The sequence below is a fragment of the Crocodylus porosus genome, unplaced genomic scaffold, assembly GCF_001723895.1.
Source record: "Crocodylus porosus isolate Cpor-Errol unplaced genomic scaffold, CroPor_comp1, whole genome shotgun sequence".
In the NCBI taxonomy this organism is placed as follows: domain Eukaryota; kingdom Metazoa; phylum Chordata; order Crocodylia; family Crocodylidae; genus Crocodylus; species Crocodylus porosus.
This window is the reverse complement of record NW_017728915.1, coordinates 4,012,208-4,031,007: the sequence shown is the minus strand read 5'-3', so window position 1 is coordinate 4,031,007 and position 18,800 is coordinate 4,012,208. Positions and strand designations below refer to the sequence as shown.

General features: G+C 52.7%; 1 protein-coding gene across 5 annotated transcripts in view; it reads right to left on the bottom strand.

The window, feature by feature from the left end:
• FAM65A (family with sequence similarity 65 member A) overlaps positions 1-18,800 on the bottom strand; it is a 131,024-nt gene that overhangs the window by 42,780 nt on the left and 69,444 nt on the right. Inside the window, exon 1 of one of the 5 annotated variants that reach the window (XM_019535553.1) lies at positions 5,589-5,713. The exons of the other annotated variants lie outside the window; for them this stretch is intronic. Within the exon in view, the coding sequence (XP_019391098.1) occupies positions 5,589-5,655 (67 nt within the window). The 5' untranslated portion in view covers positions 5,656-5,713. Of the gene's footprint in view, positions 1-5,588; positions 5,714-18,800 lie in introns of those variants that run through there. 5 annotated transcript variants of the gene reach the window in all.

The window sequence follows — 18,800 nt, the reverse complement described above, 5'->3', positions numbered from 1 at the left end:
CATGAGCCTCCCCCACAGATGACAACGAGAGGAAGAATGCTGACTCTCAATTTATTTTTTGCACTGGGGCGGAGAGTGAAACCAGCTGGATTAGTCTCAACCAGTTTCTGCTTCAAGAGTCCCAGGCAGCTGCTGCTGTGTTTGTCAACAGCACAGGGGAGGACTCAGGAACCACAAGCAGATTGAACCTTTGAACTAAGGCAAATCCTGCTTCTGAGAGATTTTTCTAAAAGCTTTGTGGGTAGGCCCAAGATCAATACCACCAAACCACATTCAGGTTTAGCCCCCCCATATCACCTCATCCATGCCAATTCATGCCCAGGGCCCTCCAATACTCCCACTGGGGAGGGGGAGGTCAGAGTAGCAGCAGTAGGGGAGGGGATGTGGTCAACAGCCCCACAAGGCTGACACTGGGGAAGGACTGAGGGGTGGGGGGCAGCAGTGAAAGGGAGGTAGGGAAATCTGCCTTGCTGTTCCTTCAGACAGAGGGACACAACCCCCTAAACCAGGGTAACTTTGTATTGTGTCATCGCACAAAGCATCGGCCCACACATTCAACCTCTTCTCAGTTGCTGCTGACAACCCTCCAGCAGGGCCTAGAGAAAGCAGATTGTGAGCTCCCCCCAGCAGGCCACAAACATCCTGAATAAAGGAGTAGAGCTTGTCCTCACTGACAGAGCACCTGAGCTACAGCCCCATCAAAGATTCCTGCACTGGTGAGTAAGCGCAACCTGTTGGGAGGAAGAGTGCTATGCTGGCACCCTGGACCTCTGTGCTCGACATTTGCTGCACCAGGCTCCTTTTGACGACCTTACGGAGACACTGTGCTCTTCCTGCCTCATCTTCTGCCTTCGTCCCTCCTTATTCCAAGACAAATATTTGCAGGAAAAGAGTCCTTAAATCCTAGGCCCTAGGACTCTTGGCACCAGCGCTTTTGCACTGCCTGAGGCTTTGCATCCTTGTTTGTGTAGCTGCACTGATGTCAGCTGAGCCCACAGTTTAGGCATGGACATACACCCTAAGCCCCCTCCATTCTCTGAGCAGCCCTGGGGAGAAAATATCCAGTAACCACTGCAAAGCGTGCAGGATGTTTGCTGGACTTGCCCAGGGAACAGAGCTGATCTCGTTTTGCTCCCCCGTCTAGGCAGCTCAGGTCAAAATGGAGGAGCTGAGAACCCAGGGCTGCATAATCACAGGGGGCATGGCAGTGACCCACCCAGAGACCTCCCACTGTCTCAATACCCTGCATGGAAACTAGCTACCCCTCACTCTGCCACAAGCTGGGGGAAGGAGGAAAGTTTTGTTGAGGCAGAGATGTCAGCAGTATCTCCAGCTAGCTGAGTTCACTCAGACCATGGGCTTCTTTTACCAGAGATTTAGGCAGGTGACTGGGTGGGATGGTGGTTTCTCAGCAGGTAGGGGCCCAATGCACAGTGCTATCCCAGGGCCATAACTCTTGGGAACTGGCTTCACCTGTGCTCTCTCCCCCCAGAGAAAGCTCCTGGGCAAGGATTACATCTGTAATGCCGTTCTAAAGCAGCTGAGTGACATGCTTGCCCTCATCAAACCCACTGTACCCTGCCAGGTATTGGAAGCAACATCACAGGCACGTGCTTGTGACCTCAACACCATGGAAGTAATGACAGCAGGGAAAGATCTTGCACCCTAGTGAGAGATGGTACAGACAGGGAGTCCTGAGAGTCCTTGATCCGAGAGGCAGGCAGAGGCCCTCATCCTTGTGAACCCTGGGAGACTGGCCGGTTCCTCACTCAGGGCTCTGGACTGGAAAGGTGGCAGGAAAAGGAAGGAGCTACAAATGTGAAGAATTGGAGGAAGTGTTTGGTTAAGCCCCTGAGCATCCCCAAGGAAGGGTGGAGAGGACTGGGCCTTCACACACAGTGCTGCGCAGCAACCGGAGCTTTGCAAACAACACACACAAACACAGACACACCAGCATCCCACTGGCACCCCACTACCCGATCAGCTCTGCTTGGGCACCAGCACTGGAGTACTGCACAGACACAACCCTGCTCAGGTAAGGCCTCCTGCATCAAGGCCCTTACGTTCCACTCTGTGATTCTCCTCCCCACAAACTCCTAACCACAACCCCCAATGCTGCTCCTAACTCACAGTGACTTATGACCAAGACACCCTGATCCCATCCTGGGAAGGCCAGGAGGGCAGCAATGGGGGAGCACAGCTCTTGCTGGGGAAGGGCTGGGGAGGGTGACAAAGTGGCTGCCCCAGTGAGGCAGGGGTTTCCAGAAGACTGGGTCAGCCAAGTACTACAGCCAAGTAGTAACTTTTTTCGGAGTGTTCCTGAGCATTAGACTGTGACCATGGTTGCCATGGCAATGCTGTTTGTGTTTGCATCCCCATAGCATAGTTTGGAGAAAAGCAGTAAGCAGCATACACATGCAAACACAGGTGACTGGTGACCCTTCCCCCCAGGCATGTGCCTCCCAGGGCACAGAGCCGGCACCAACCCCAGCCTGGAGGCAGCTCTGCTACCTAGGAGGAACCCACCCATCAGGGCACAAAGAGGAGACACCCCCTCTGCAACATGCCCCACTCTACTTTGCTGGACACAAATGCACACACATGGAAATGGGAGGGAGACAAATATGCACAAAACATCCCCTCCCCACTTGCATCCTCACTCTCAGCTCCTAAACTAAAGGAAGGGCTTTTCCAACAGGCCAGTCCAGACCAGCTCACCTGAGTCCTGCCCACCCTGCAACCAGACCCATACTGGCTGCAAGAAAGGTGGAAGAGAGCTGATCCTAGAGATTGGGCTCCAAAGCCTGACTCAGGGTGAGAAACTGCCATTGTGCTGACCTGAAACCAGCCCGGCTTGTCCCCTCCCTGAGCATTCCTGAGCACGTGCCAGGGGCTCCGGAAGAGTGGCACCAGGAATAGCTCCCGTTACGCAACCCCCCACGAGCTCTCAGCTTGCTGCTCTCCAAGGCAAGGGAGCAGGATCGAATGTGCCCGCACCCCTGCGCGGCACCTACACGGCACCACGCAGCTTGCCTCCCGCCAAGACACCTGCCTGAAAGGCTAGCCCAGTCTCACCCCTCCTCCCCTGGACTTAGCGCTCTCCCAAGACGAGACCTAGTCCATTGCAGAGTTCCTCAGAAGCACTGGATGAAGAATGCTCAGTGATCTGCTGGACAAGGCCCCTAAAACCTGCTGGGTTTCCCCCCACAGATTATGCTTAATACCACATCCTCACACCATTTCTGCACATGCACAGCTTTATACCTCATCTCCAGTTCCACATCTGACAAAGCTGCCAAGTGCTCTGCCCCTCCACGGCCCTACACTAGTGGTCACCAACCAGTGGATCTCGATTCACCGATAGATCTTGGAGCTTTTTGGAGTTGATCTGAGGTTGAGGTGCGGGGGCTGAGTGCCCGCATGTGTTCACACACGCACCCCAGCCCAGCAGGTCAGTCTGTGGGGGAGGGAAGGGGCAGGGGCTAGATCAAGACCCCTGCAGTAAGGGACAGTGCTGCAGAGGCAGGAGCAGGGGTAAGCTGAGTGGGACCCCGGCTGGATGGGATTAACCTGCTGGGGAGGTGCGCTCTCAAATAATTTTTTCTCCTTCTGCCTCCCCCTACCCCTCCCACAGACTTAGTTGCTTGGCAGGGGTCAGGATGATGGGGAGTGGTGTGGTGGTGGCACACAGTAGATCTTGGGTTGCTTTTAAATGCCAAAGGTGATCTCCTACTTCAAAAGGTTGGAGACTACTATCCTACACCAAGGCTTAGCAACTGTTGCTCTCAGATTGTCAGGATTGTCAGTCCTAACCATTATGTGCTGGGTGAACGGACAGCTATTTGCTGGCTACACCGTGAAGCCAAGGTTGCACATTGCTTCTACCCCCTGTGCTCCATAGCTCTGCTAGTCGCACTGATGAGGAAGAAACTGTCCCCCTGAACAACAGGTTACTAACCCCACCCCCATGCCCAACACATGTTTAAAAACTCCTACCAGCTGCAATGGGCACTTCAGTGTCACCTGCTCCAGCTCCCAGGCTGCTTCTGCCACTGCTTATTTCAAGGATCTCATTATTTGTAAATAGCAATTTAAATGGTAAAACCGTAGGAGTGCGACAGGAGGAAACCAGCCTGGCACTGACTCACGGAGTAAAGCATCAACATTGAAGTCACAGAAAGTGCCACACCAGAGAGCTTGAGGCACCACAGCACACCTGGAGTATTTGGGACAGCCAGCACCATGTGCTGCAGGCTCCAGGGACCCTTCCCAAAACACAGGACTCTGGGATTGACAACAGCCCAGCGGACACAGGGACTCAGAGCCAGAGCAGAGACCCAGCAGGGTAAGGAGGACAAGAGCGAGGTGCCCCCTCAGGGCCAGGGATAACTTGGGGACCGCATATCCCAGGTGTACTAGACAAGTGGGACAATACACTGCGACATAACAACTCTTGAGAGAAAGGGGACCCAGGCAACAGCAGGACTGAGATCAACAAAAGCCCACGGCTCTGGAGCATGTAACAGGCTTTGCCTCAGGGGTCTGACACTGCCCATGTGGTTTTCCACTGCAAAGCGGTGCAGCAGCCTGGGCAGAGCATGGGGGCTAAGCCACGCTCAGGTTCTGGCTGCAGTGGGGTCCCCACTGCCTTGCTCCAGCATCTGACCAAGTCCCACCCTGAAGCCCCACACTCATCTGTGAAACTAGAGAGAACGCCCACAGCCACTTCCTGGATACTGCTTACCCGCAGTCGTGTTTACACACTATCATTGCAGCAGCCACCTTGCCCGTCTCCGCTCTGTGAGGCTCAAGGCATCTTGCAGATGCTGCACAGAACCTCCCAAGCCCCATGAGCGAGGGGGTTGTTTGCCCCAGGTCTCAGAGGGGAGGCTGAGGCACAGCTGAGGAAGGGTCTTGCCCAAGACACGCAAGGAGTCAGTGGCAGAACTAGAAATAGAAGCCAGGGCTCCTGCACCACAGAAGAGCTCTCCTCCTCTGGACTGTCCAGATCTCTATGCATATTTCAAACCTCTGGCTGTCTGAATCAACAGCATGCAACCAAATTGTGCAGGAGGCAGGCCAGACAGTGAAGGACATGACCTCCTGTTCTGCCTTGCCCATGCCAGGGCCCAAGTCTCAGGCTCATCCTGAGTCACTGATGGAGCTAGACAGACTCCCTTGCCCACACCAGTGCTGATGGAACTTGACTGAAGTATGAGGGGAGCTGCCACCCTAGACTAAGGAGAGGAGGACAGACATCTCTTCAGGCCAGGGCTGGGAGAAAAATAAAGCTGCAAAGTGTATCCCACTCATCCTGATGCCCAAACCACTGCCTCGGCTATGAAGGTTGTTCCCCTGGCACCCGTCCCTGTGGTCTCTGCCACGAGCCTGTTACCCCTGCTCCCTATTCCTCAACTCAGCCACCAGGAGAGTCAAACTGGGCCCATGCCCCACTGGTTCTTGCTCCCCCTGGGTGCTATGAATAATCACATCAGAGAAAGCAAGGAGAAATCTGGGGGGTGGCATGGGGAGTGTATGGTGGTGAAGCTTGGCACCACACAAAGAGGACTCAAAGGAAGTCACGGTACCTTTGTACTTGCTGTTCATTCTGGGGCTGTGGTGCCAGTACGTGGTTGCTGCTGTGCCCCCTCTCATGAGGGGTCAGACTGTGCAGGGCTGCCTGTGCCGTGGCTGGCTCCGCTCGCTCTTCCTGTGCTCTGTGCTCGGGCAGGCAGAACTCCCCGGGCTGCTGAGAAGGGCCTGCAGTCTCCACCCACACTTCCCCTGCTCGAGGCCTGACATCACCACAGTTCCTGCTGTTCCAGAGCAGTGAGTCAAACCCACGTTGTCCCTCCTGAAGGGAGGGGAGGGGACCCCACCACTGCTGACACTGCTTTGAGGAACAAGGGAGGGCAGGGAACCTTGCGAATGCTCTGCCAGGTCCCAAATCAACCCATCTCTCCCCTGCTTGCTCTAGTATCTGGCCCTAAATCTATGTTGTTTGGTTCCACGGTTTGGAAAGCATGCAGGTTTCCCTTGCCTTCCCTTAGGAACAGATGAGCTCCTACCAGGCTGTGCCCCAGCTTCCCTCACCCTGGCAAGGCCCACACACCTGCAGGGTCCAGAGCCCCATGAGCAAGGGGCCAATGGTACTAGCTTTCTACCTAGGCAGCCATGGCAGGATCAACATAGGAATCTTTGCAAGCCGCTACTGTTGAGACTTTTTCTTAATAACTTTTTCCCTGCAAAGATTTCAAATTACTTCACACGCCCACAAAGGCTTGCAGCTGTCTCATGGGACAGAAATTTAGCACTAGTCCTGATTTACTGTCAAGGGAAAACAAGGCATGGGCACAGAAGGACTTGCCCAAAATAACACAGTGAATTCACAGCACTTAGAACGCAGCTAAGGAGTCTAGACTCCAAAGCCTAGACTAACTCTGAGAGACAAATCCACCACCACATCTATCCAAGAGGCCCCATTCTTGGTAGGCACCAGAGAGGTAAGAGCACATAATGGCATGGAGCTGAGCACAATGACACAAGCAGCATCCAGCAGGCAGCCAAGAGAGTCTCAGTGATTACCAACCCTGTCATCTCCCACTTTTGCAGCTGGTCTGGGCCTGCCAAGAACTTGGCTTCGGTGCATTATCTGGTGGCCAAGGAAGGACTTTTCTTCTGACACTACCAAGAAGATTTCTCCAAATGAACAGAGGAGCAGGAAAAGCCCGGCCATTGCTTCTCTGTGCACCAGGCCCTTCCTCTTGCCCACAAGCAGGGATCAGACCCAATAGCTTCCAGAAGTGTGTCATGCCACAGCACAAAAATCACTCTCAGCCCTGCAGTGCGCATGGATCCTCTGCTCCCTGTAAAGGCAGAACCGTTATGAGAACTTCCTCTCACAGGTTCAGGACACACTAGAGTTTGGCATTAAAAAAAAACTAGTGTATCCAAGTGGGACTGGGAAATCAGGCAATCAATCCTTCAGCATCCAATCTGGTCTCTTGGGATGCAACTATCTCACCAGCTCCCCAATCAAAGAGCTACATTTGTAATCTACTAGACAAAGACCTATATTTGTATCCTGAAATGCAAGTGGAAAACCCCTCTTGTCTTCATAAGAGCCATTCAGGCACTTTAACAATGAGAAAGAAGCAAAAAAACAAAGCGCCTCCACCCCTACCCTTGGTGGGGCACTTGAAAGCCCAGACCCTGGGACACTCAGCTAGTGACACAACCTTCCCGTTTTCCTACCCCAGCCATTAGGTTGCAAGGGGCTGTGCACAGGAAGTCAGCAAGGGGCAGCTGCTGTAGGAGCCTCCTTGTTTGGATTTCACTGACGTCCTTTTTGGTGCCAGCTGGCAGTCCTGGGCTGGGGCTGTTTCTGAGAATCAATTTACTTTTAATTCAATTCTGTTGAGCCTTTTGCCAAGGAGCTGACATTGACAGGGAGCTGACCTGGGTCATGCAAAGTCATGGGCAGCAGCAAGAGCAGGAAGTAGGGAGGGCAAGGAGGCAAGCACAGCTGAATGAGCCCTGTAACTGCCCCCAGACCACAAAGGCCAAGAGGATGGTCCAAGCACTTGGCCCTTAGACCTGACATAGGATGGAGGGGCTAAAGATAACTGCAGGGACACAGGTGGGAACCCAGACTGAAAGGAAGTCTTACAGAGCAGCCATTCATAGACTGCTTGACATTTTCATAATGCTTCTCCAACCATTAAACAAACTTCCCTTCTCTCCCTGGAGGCAGGCAGGTGGTTTTACATCCACATGACAGAGGGGTTTACAGGCAGAGAGACAATGTGGTCTAGGAAATAATACACTAGAGAAGGAGTCAGGCCTATCTGCTGTATAGGAGTCAGGAGGCCCAGAGACTTGTCTCTGTGCTCTGACTTACTGCATGATCTTGGGTAAATGCTGTCCTTACAACCCTTTTTCTCTCTCATCTCTTTGGAAGGAGATTTCATCAGGACTGGGACTGTTTCTCACCATGCATCTGCACAGAGGAGCCAGATCACAGCTGGGACAGGTAGACACCACTATAATACAAGCAGCAGCAACAGCAAAATGTCTGGATCCTAGATAACTAAGGGACTGCCTTCTCCCTGATGTTCCAGCTCAAACCGTAATGTCAGCCAAGAGCAACCTCCTGCAAGTTCCACCGGTGCGCTAAGTTCACTTGGTGAAAACAAGCAGGACTTCCTTCTCAGTAGTAGCCCCTGTTCTGGAAGCCCTTCCCCTTTGTGGCTCACCAGGGCCTGAGCCTGGACAGCTTCCAGAATTGTGATTTTCAACCTTTTTAGACTCAGGGCACCCTTGTTAGACTAAGACAACCCTTGGACAATGCCAGCTCTTAGTTTTCACTCATTTTTTTACTATAAAAAAATGATAGCGCTCTTCTGTTGCACAGAACTCAGAGACCACAACAAGTAGTAGTAATTACATTCTGACAAATTCCTGTTTGAAATCTCTGGGTTTATTTTGTGAATCGTGTTAATGCCCCATGGCACCCTTAAAAAGATCTCAAGGCACCCAGGATGTTGCGACACCCTGGTTGTGAATCACTGTTCCAAAAGCAATGTAACACTTTTTTTCATCTGGACAGTCATTTAGCAAGCAAGATTAAGCTGGAGTATTACTTGGGGAGTTTTTGTTATATACCTTGTGTATCGTCTTCAATATTTCACTTGTTTTTTAAAGTTATTTTGTCTTTTATTGTAAGCCACAGTGAGCCACTGAGGGAAAATCAGCATGTATATCTAGAGGTGCACTGATACATCAGTCTAGTATCAGACCGGCACCAGTAATGACAATTGTCTGTATTGGAAATCAGCCTGACGTGACTGATAATGTGGACAATAAGTGGCCCATGCATGCATGCAGCTGCAGCACAGCACATAGACAGCGGTGAAGAGCACAGCCCAGCAGCATGGAGAGCTGCATGCAGCTGGTAAGTCTATTGTGATGGACGCATAGGGGGAAGGGAAGGGGCTGATCAAGACCCCACACTGAGGGAAGCAGTGGGGCTGGGGCTGCCCTGCCAGGGCAGGGCACAGGGCGGAGCTGCAGCTCATCCAGGAGGGGCAGCACCCACATCAGGAGCCTAGTGACAGTGGCACTTTCCACCCCAACCTTGGCTTCTTTAGCCTTGCCACCTATCTTTCCAGCAGGGAAAGGCCCAAGCAGAATAGCTCCACAGCCAGGAACAACTTCGTCATCTCGGAAGAAAAGGAAAAGCCTCCTCCCTACCAGGCTCCTTTCCTGTTTGCTGCTGCTTTTAAAGCAAAGTCAGGTTAGAGCAGCAGCAGCGTCCTCCTGGCTGTCTACAGGGCTAGGGTGTCACCATCCCCGGCTCTCTCCCCAGTTCCTAGGAGAAGCTGAGTCCCTTCTCCTCACAGATGGGAGCCCCATTTTCAGGGGGGCATGAAGTTACTGAAGCTGGCATGTGTCCCTCAGTACAGGGCCCACAAAAAGGGGAGCAGGGGCCATTGCCCAAACAGCCTGCTACATGTCACCCTGGAGCATAGTCTCACAACCACAGGGAAAACAAGCACTAAGGCCTCTAAAATCATCTTCAGAGGAGCTATCAACCCTGCAGTCTGCCGACTTCCCAACTGTCAATAATGCGGAGAAGACGTGGGAGTAGATTAGCCCTTTTACCACTTGTGAAAGCACACTGACCTTCACCTCCCAGGAACTAGCTGCTGGCTGCATGCAGAGGCCTTCTCAACAAGGCAGGACACTGAACCGGATCCCAGCACTGCTCAGCAGGTTCAGAGAAGTCCCCTTCCTGCAGGGGCTGCTCCTCAGTGTGACTGCCACAGTTAGCAGGGTCACTTTGGGATCGTGCAGAGGTGACAATTAGAGCAAATGGCAGAGACGCACAAGATGCAGCCCAGTTAATTAGCCAGTGGGACTCCAAACCTAGCAACAACTGCAGGCTGCCTAATTAGTGGCTCTGCAGGAATGAGATGGCTAAGAGAAGATGCCTTGCCAAGGGTGCCACCTTCAGGTGACAGTAGGCATAGCAAACATATTTGCCCTGAACAGACCTGTCTAGGCCTCTTATCAACCTCTCTCCTGGGGATGAAATAAAGCCTGTGGGGCAGTGCCATTCAGCCTGGAGAGCTCCCCATGGATGCAGAAGTTTGGTGGTGACTGCATGAACTGCTGCAGCTCTGAAAGCCACAGCAATTAAAGCTGCCACCTCTCCCACTGCCATTATAGGGCTCCCCATGGGTCCCAAAATAAGCCAAATGACATGGCATTGTCTATGGGATTCATCCTGCAGACCAACTCCACACCACTCATTCAGCCTGTGAGGACATAAGGTTGAGTACCACCAATTTACAACATACTGCGAGAGGCTTCCCCAGCCAGAAGCAGAGCTGCCAGCCCCAAATGCCTGAGCAACCCTTCAATTCTCTCCAAAAGGCAGCATGGGAACCTCCAAGTTGGTGCACCCACCCACAAGAGACCACTGCTGGATTGTTCCTTCCTGTGTGCACCAGAGTTCTGTCCAGCCCTGCTATACCAGGAGCAAGGCTTCCCCACTCTGGGAGGAGTGGGGGGAATATTCCAGTATGATCCTACTATACTTTGCTCTTCAGCCCATGCTATCCAGCTGAATTTTACCTCTTCCTCTACTTGTCTCACCATCATCCCACACCCCAACTGGAGGCTATTTGCAACCTGTAAATGGCTGGTGACTGCCCTCAAAGCCCTGTGCAGTCTGTAATTATCAAAGCTCATTTCATCACTGGTTGCCCCATCACTCCCTCCATCCAGCTGGTTTCTTGTGTCCAAGTCCACGCCAGATTACTGAGATCTAGCCCTTTCAAGCTGAGCTTCTCCCACTGAGTATGAACCTGAGCCAGGGCAGCACACTGGCTGCTCCCTGCATCAGTGAGTGGAGGTCTTCCCAGCAAGGATGTACCATGTCACATCCCAGCTTTCCCTGGGGCTTAGCTGGGACCTTCTGAATTACATCTCTCCCCCAAGGGATTTGGCCCAAGAGGTTTTATGAGCTCAGTAACTCAGCAGAGTAGCCCATGGCATGCACCTGCCTAACAGGTATTTTCAGACACCACAGCACAAGGCAACATTGCAGACTGGAACAGGAATTTCTGACATCAGCTGTGTCTCTTCTGCAGAGGGATCCTGAGCTGCTGAGCTCAGCAAGAGTGAACCTGGAAGCAACTCCCAGCTGTAGTGGACTCAGTTACTGAATTGCTTTGCTGACAGAGTAAGCAGTGGCCTGCAAGGAACCGAATACAAAACCCCCTCCCTGGGTGCAGTGCGACTGCGGCAGGGTTCCACAGCTATGATGCAGTCATGGGATACCGCTATAGGACAAACACTGTGATTCACGAATGGCTTGTCTGCCCAGTTGCTCAGAGTTACAGCTGGCACAGCTCAGGAGAAGGGAACAGGAATCCCTCTAGGCCAATAATGAAACCCCACCTCCATGCATAGGCAGCAGGGGGCTCAGCAGGGGCTGCAGGTAACCTCTATCCAGGGGATTCCTTCTTTCTGAGCACTGGAGTTGCAGCCTGACCAGGCTGGAAAGTAATTTACACTATGAAGCACTTACAAGAGGCACTCTTTATCTACCCCCAACTGCTCAGGGCCACAGAGACCACAGTATTAAGGCCGTGCAGAGGTGGATGTAGGCCAAAGCCACTTGACCAGGCAAAGAGGCATAAGGGGCCAGCTGCACCCTTCACTGACATCACCCACAACAGGGGAGAAAAGGAGAGGCGTCTCCAGCACTGCATGCAGGAAGCCAAGCTCCAAGAGCCCAGCCACATGATGCCATGATGCAGCACATGCCCAGGCAGTGTGCCAAAAGCTTTACTCAGTGCCAGCTCATTTGTTCTCGTTAAATCTTAATGAGGACACCAACCTAAGACAGATGAGAATGGGGGGGGACACCCCCTGCTGCCCAGCATGAGGAAGAGGAGATAAGGAAGGCACAGGGTGTTGGGAGGAGATCCCTTCCCACCCTGCTACACAGCCCCCATCTTGTGGGCACAAAGGCTCCCTCGCAACCTCTCTCTAGGCACTGTGGGACCAACAAGGGATGTCTCTAATAAGGTGTGAGCAGAGAGGGCAAAAATGGGAAGTGGATTATTCCACAAAGCTGGGATTCTCAGAACATGTCCACCCAAGGGGAAGATGTGACCCCACACAACCCCATGTCCCAAAAGGGCTTGGGAGCAGCATACATAACGGGGAGTTGCTGAGGAAGCCACTGATGTCAGGACAAAATGCTTAAGTGATAGCCCCCACCCCAGGCATAGCTCTCATGACTTGGCCACCATCCACCTTACTTGCCAAGGGGGACCAGCAGGCAATGGGAGAGTCCCTGTTTCCCCGAGCACTACCGGGAGTAACAAGGAATAACGGCCATAAATTGACTGAGAGTAGATTCATGCTAGACATCAGGAGGCATTACTTCACAGTCAGGGTGGTTAGGAGCCGGAACCAACTTCCAAGGGAAGTGGTGCTTGCCCCTACCCTGGGGGTCTTCAAAGGCTAGACAGCCACCTAGCTGGGGTCATTTGACCCCAGCATCCTTTCCTGCCCATGGCAGGGGGTTGGACTTGATGATCTGCTCAGGTCCCTTCCGACCCTACCAACTATGAAACTATGAAATTAGGCCCAGAGGGCTACGTGGACATGTGACCACAGAGACACAACCAACCAGGGATAGCCACGGATGAAGAGTCATCAAGAGGGAAGGAGAATCCAAAAGCAGAGACTTGACAGTAACAAAGGGTCCCTCCCTGTCCTTCCTTGCTGTCCCTCCCTTTGTCCCATCCCTTCCTGTTCCTTGCTGTCCCTCCCTATTCCTCCTCTTCCTCTTCCTCAAGAGGGGTCCCCATCCCCCAGGAAAGGTCCCCAAGATGGCCATGGACAGAGGACACATACCAACAGCCTGTCTCATGCACCCCACTAGAGGGGGGCTGTAAGCCTCAGCATCTCACCTCCAGACTGCTGACACCTAAGAGAAAGCCTCGGAGTGGAGCCTGCATCCTGACCAGATGTACTTTGACGTGATGAGGGCCCTAGGACTGGTAGATATAGAATCCCTTGATTGTTTGCATTGTTGCTTTTCTGATATTGTTCTGTATCAATAAACTCGCCTATTATCAACTGCCTGGTGTTGTGGTCAGTCTGAGGGTTGTCCTCTCCCGGAACAAAGGTATAGGCCTGGGTCCAAATCCAGTGCCAACAGAGGCCAGAGCAGTGCTGGCTCGCAGCACCCGCTGGGCTAGGGCTTGCAGGAAGACTTGCCAAGAGTGAGAGTGTTTCCAAGGGGAGCAAGGGCCGAGGGCACAGGGGAGTGAGACAGCACAAGCTAAGCCAGCAGCATAGCTGGGCAGGACAGAACCCGCAGAGTAATTGAGTTAAATTAATAGCCACCCCCGGTGCCTCCCTCCCTGCAGCACTGCAGCCTCTCACAGGGCAGACTGCACGTGCCAGGGCTGGCAATGGGCCAGGCAGGGACAAGAGTGGCAGCAGGGATGGGAGGGGCTGGGAAGACACAGCCTGAGTCTCCTTCACCTCTTAGAAAAGTGACTTGGCATCTACAGTGGCGGACCCCTCTCTGCAAAGGCCACCCATAAACAGGAGGAGCCTGCTGTTGGCCCTGCCCAGGTGGAGGTGGGGCTTTCTGCCACCTAAAACCCCTGTTCCCCTCAGATTTTCTCTCCTGTCTTAGCTCCAGCCTCTGCACTTGCCTCCCTGTCCCACATTGCCTGCCTTTGCTCTCCCATCTTCCCTCCCCCCCCCAGCTTACTCCATGGTTTTTCCTCCAGGCATCAGAAGCAAAGATGGAACCACTGGCTAAGCCAACTGCCCGGTGGAAAGCAAGATGCAGGAATCCCATGGTGCTGGTCCTGGGCCTTGCTGTATATATGGCTGGGGGGCTCATATCAGTCTCTGGTTAGGACAGGTCACCCCACCTCAGCAGATGTAAAGAAAGGAAAGACCGTCTTTTTCCATCAGCTTGGGACAGCATGATGGTCACTGAGGAAAAGGGGCTGCAACTCGAACCCTTACCCTGGTCTCCTGTTTGCTGTGATGACAGGGAGAAAGTCTACCCCCTTCCCTTGCATTTTTTGGGCTGCTGCCAGGCATAGCTCTTTGCATCCAAGCAGGACCTAAATTCTCTCCAATCCTTCAGTGCCTACAAAGCTCTGAGCAGCAGAACTAACGGGAGATGTGTTAGTCTTCAATCAAATGCAGCCTGGGACAGCTCTGGGCAAGGCCAGGCCTGGCACTGCCAGTCTGCACATGTGACCACACTGCCTGCCCTCCACCCCGGCTCAGGGACAGACACTTCATTCAAACCTCCCTATGACTGGCAATCCTGCTGAGCCTGCCAGTCCACACCCAGGAAGGTGGGTAAGTAGTTTTCAAGCCTTGTCCTCCTCTCAGCCCAGAGCTTACTGCCAGCCCCCAAGATCCCAGGGACACACATCCAGAGATCAGCAGGCCGGGGCACAACAATCCCCTCTGGAAAAAACAAACAAACCAACCATGAGCTTCTCTCCTCTGTGCAAGCCACAGTGGGGGGGCAGGAAAGAGGAGAGATCATAGGAACAACTGCTCTAAGTCCCTACAACATGAATGGGTTAAACTCATAGGACAGAAACACAAGCAGCTTGTTGCTTCTCAGCTCCATTCTTGCCTGGCTCCATGGCCCAGCACCCAGTTTTGCACGTGCTCCCCAGAATACTAACTAGAAACACCCTAAGTCATACACAGAAACCAGGGGACAGGGCTGGAGGGTGGCGCTGACGACAATCTGAATGAGGAACCACCCTTCCAGTGCGGGGCTGAGCAAGTCGGGGAATATTTGACCACATGTTTTTCATCAAAAACATGCCAGTTCATCAAAACTGACACCTCTCAGTTGGAAAAAAGTATTAGAAAAAGTTTTGAACTAAGAAAAACGTTGAAATGAGGTTTCAACTGACAAATTCCCTTTCTCAGTTCAAAGAAAAGGACTTATCTTGAGCTGGACGTTAATTTAGAGTAAGAAGATATTAAACAAAATGTAAAAAGTGAAAAATCAAAATTAAAAATGTTGAGAGCACTAGATGGATTATTTTGTTAAACTGCTGACTCACAAGCATTTTCCAGCTCTTTGGCCCTGACATGGGACAGGTAAAACTTTCAAAAAATCTTGAAATCTTTTCATGGGAGAAGAAACTACTTTGGGGCCAGCTCTTGGTCTGATGAGCAGGGCACTAGCTACAGGACAGACCAGGCTGGCCAGTTCTGCCCAGGTGCCTCAAGGGGAGATGGACTAAAAATCTCCCAGAGAGAGAGAGGACTGTTATTCTGCATAGCATATGGGGACACAGGATCTGTTGCCTGGTAATCCTGCTGGAAGGGTAGATGGCCCTGCCATCTCTACCCTTTTCAAACACTACAGCAGACATTCCACTTCTTGTCACCTTCACCTTGGCCAAAATTCCCTGGTTAAGTCATGACTACTTGCAATGCCCACTCTGGTGCCAAATCACTCCACCCACCAGTCTGCCCTTACTCAGCCCTGTCCGACATCACTCAGCACTTTTAGGCACTATCCAGCTGCCTCAGGAGCACATCCTCACAGTGGTGCCAATGCTAATTAGACAAAGAAGTTTGTTCCCTCCATTGGGAGCTATTCAGATGCAGAAGCCAGTCTACCTAGCAGTGTCACCTGCCAAAGACAGTACAGGCAAATGCCAAATACACCAGCCAGTAGCTCCAGGGAAAGCTGCCCCCAACACAGCGGGCAGGAGCCACAGCCCTACCTGGCACCCAGGGGAGGTGAGCCCAGCCCCACCTCTCCAAACACACACATGGCAAGGTACCAGGCAGGACCCTGTATTGCCTGGAAGCACAGCTACGGAGGTGGCACAGGAGAGAGAAAATTGAAAGCGCTGTAATTACAGCGTGTCAGAGCAGACTCAATTAATCGAGCCTACTGGAGCATGGTAATTACCACACTCCAGGAGACTCCATTGTCTCATGTATCAGCGTCCCTGTGCTGAAAAATGGCGGCATGGGCACTTTAACTAAGCTCATTCAACAAACTTTACTTAAAGCACCCTACTGCCATTTTTCAGTGTGGGGATGCTGATACCCAAGATGCTCTGGGAGCTGTAATTAGAGCGGCTCTTGGAGCCACTCTAATTAAAGTGCCCCTCCCCCCGGGAGCATGTGTATAAATGCCCTATGATGCGGTGCCCATTACAGCAGGGGACTGGATCCAGACCCAAGAAACCCATGTCATCTCTGCCTTCTCATGATGCCAAACATCCGATTGTCAGCATCTGCCAGAGAGGCCTTTTGAGCTGTTTTCGTGCTCACTCTGAGCAGGGGGCCAGACAACTTCTAGCACCAGTGACCCCTCCCAGCACTTCAGGAGTACCACACACAACCCTGATCTCCGGACACCGAGAATCAGACCCTGCATGAGGGTGCATGGCTGGACAGACTGGCAGGGACATTACTCTCATCCACTCCTGTCCCATGGTCTGTGCAGAGTGAGTCACCCTCACAATAGGCCTGTTGCACAGAAGAGCTGCTGCAGCCCCTCAGCCTTGGCAAGCCCTAAGCCACAGGAGCCATCCCAAGGCTTTAGCAACAGCGCTGCACACAGCTTATTCCCCACACACAGCTTTCAGCTCCCCTCTGCAGGGACAGGCCTATCTGCTATTGCTACAGTGTACCAAAGGCGATGTCTTCTGCCCAGGCAGCGCCCCCTTTCCTGACTACTGATGGGTGCCCACCCTGGGCCCTGGAGAACTTTTTCCCACAGTGCCTATCAACCTCTTTGCATCAGCTCTGAGCTCTCAAAGACAGGAAAAAGAGAGCTCCAGGAGCTGCCTCACAGGACAGCCAAGCTCTTGGGCAGGGAAACCCAAGGCGTTCTTACTGCTGAAGTTATACTCCCGCACCTGCAAGGCAGGACCTTGAGGGAAGAGCCAGGAGGATCAGGGACTCCATGTGCAGGGGAGACAAGGCAAGGGTGCAGGTAGAGCATGCCTGCATATGGGGGCTCCTTACCCCAGATCAAGAGTCTCTGTTTTATAACCCTCGCTGCTTCTCCCTACTGCCCCTCCCCAATAATAAAGCCCTCCATGGCCAGTCCTTTCCCTGCCACTTACCAAACACCCACTTTCACACCTGTGCCCCTCCCAGCTCAGGAGGCCTATAAATACCAGCCTCCTCACGCCAACCTAGAGCACTTTGCCAGGGCAGGTGAGTGAAGGACGTGCAACCCTGGAGCCGAAAGGAAGGGATCACTTGCCACAGCTGAGGAAGGGATCATTTGCTATTAGAATTATTTGGAACTTGGCAGGGACAAGGCCAAATTAAAAAAGGAACTGGACAAATTCTTAGAGGAAAGGGGCAACAATAGCCATTGAGTTGGGAGTTAGGGATGCGGCCTCTGAATCAGAATTTCCTAGACCTTAAATGGTGGAGGCTGCAAGTGAGAGAGGAACAATGGAAAAAAACCTCTGGTCATATCCAGTTCACTCTCCCTTCAGCATCCTAAGTCGGAGGGAGGCGGCAAAGGGGAGGAGGAGCAAATGCAAAAATGAGACACTTTCCCATCCACTAGGGAGTCCTTTGTCATGGGGTTGAGAACCCATAATCATATCTCCTTCTTCCCAGTGACACTGGGTGACACACACAGACACAACCCTCCAGGCTCTCACCCCAGCATCTTTCAGAGCAAGATGTGATACAGACTGAACAGTGCTCAAGCCAGTGCAACATCCCTCCACCCCTCACCCCAACAATGCAAAGGCTGGGAGCACCTTAGAAAGCCAATCAAGGAGTTTGAGATACCAGACTTAGCCCAAAGGACTGGAGGCCTTTGCACCTTCAGGTACCCTGCTGCCCCCTTGCAAGCCAAACACTTCCCACCCAAACAGCTTCTCTCTACTGGCAAGCAAAGGCCACCCCTTCCAGACCTATCTGGTGCAGGAGTTAGCAGTACAAAAGCAAATACCACCTGCAGGAACCAGCCAGGCTGGTGTAAACTCCATCACCTCGGGCAGACTTCAACGAGTTAAGAAGAATAGTCGGGGAAGCACTGAGGTCCCAGAGGGGAGGGGAGCCAGGTGTCCAAGAAGAGCGGTCGCTCCTTAAGGAGATGATCCTCCAAGCCCAAAGGAAGGTAATCCAACATGGATCAAAGGGAGCAGGTGGGCACACAAGCCCCCATGGCTCACCAAAAGCATCCGGGAATGTCTCCTAGCTAAAAAGGATGCCCCCTCCAATGGCAGGGAGGGGGCATCACCAGGGAGGACTATACTGCGGTTGCTTGGGGATGCAGGGGGCAGTCAGGAAGGCCAAGGCGGAGATGGGACTGGGACTAGCGACCTGGATCAAGGACAACAAGAAGTCCTTTTTTAAATACATAGGGGGCAAAAAGGAGGTACCAGGTAACTAGGAAATTTGGTCATCACACCAGACAAGAAAGCTAACCTATTTAATGATTTCTTTGCCTCCATTTTCCTGAGCAGGAACCGGAACAGCCACCCCAACCCCTGGGCCCCCTGTAGGCCCCAGGGGAGGCACATCTTGGCCAAGGGTCAGGGAGGATCTAGTCGGGGAACTTCTGGAGGGACTGGATGTATTCAAATCAGCCGGTCCGGACAATCTCCACCCCAGAGTGCTGAGGGAATTGGCTGAGGTCATTGCGGGACCCCTGGCACGGCTTTATGAGCACTCATGGTGCTCTGGTGTGGTGCCAGAGGACTGGAAGAGGGCCAATGTGGTTC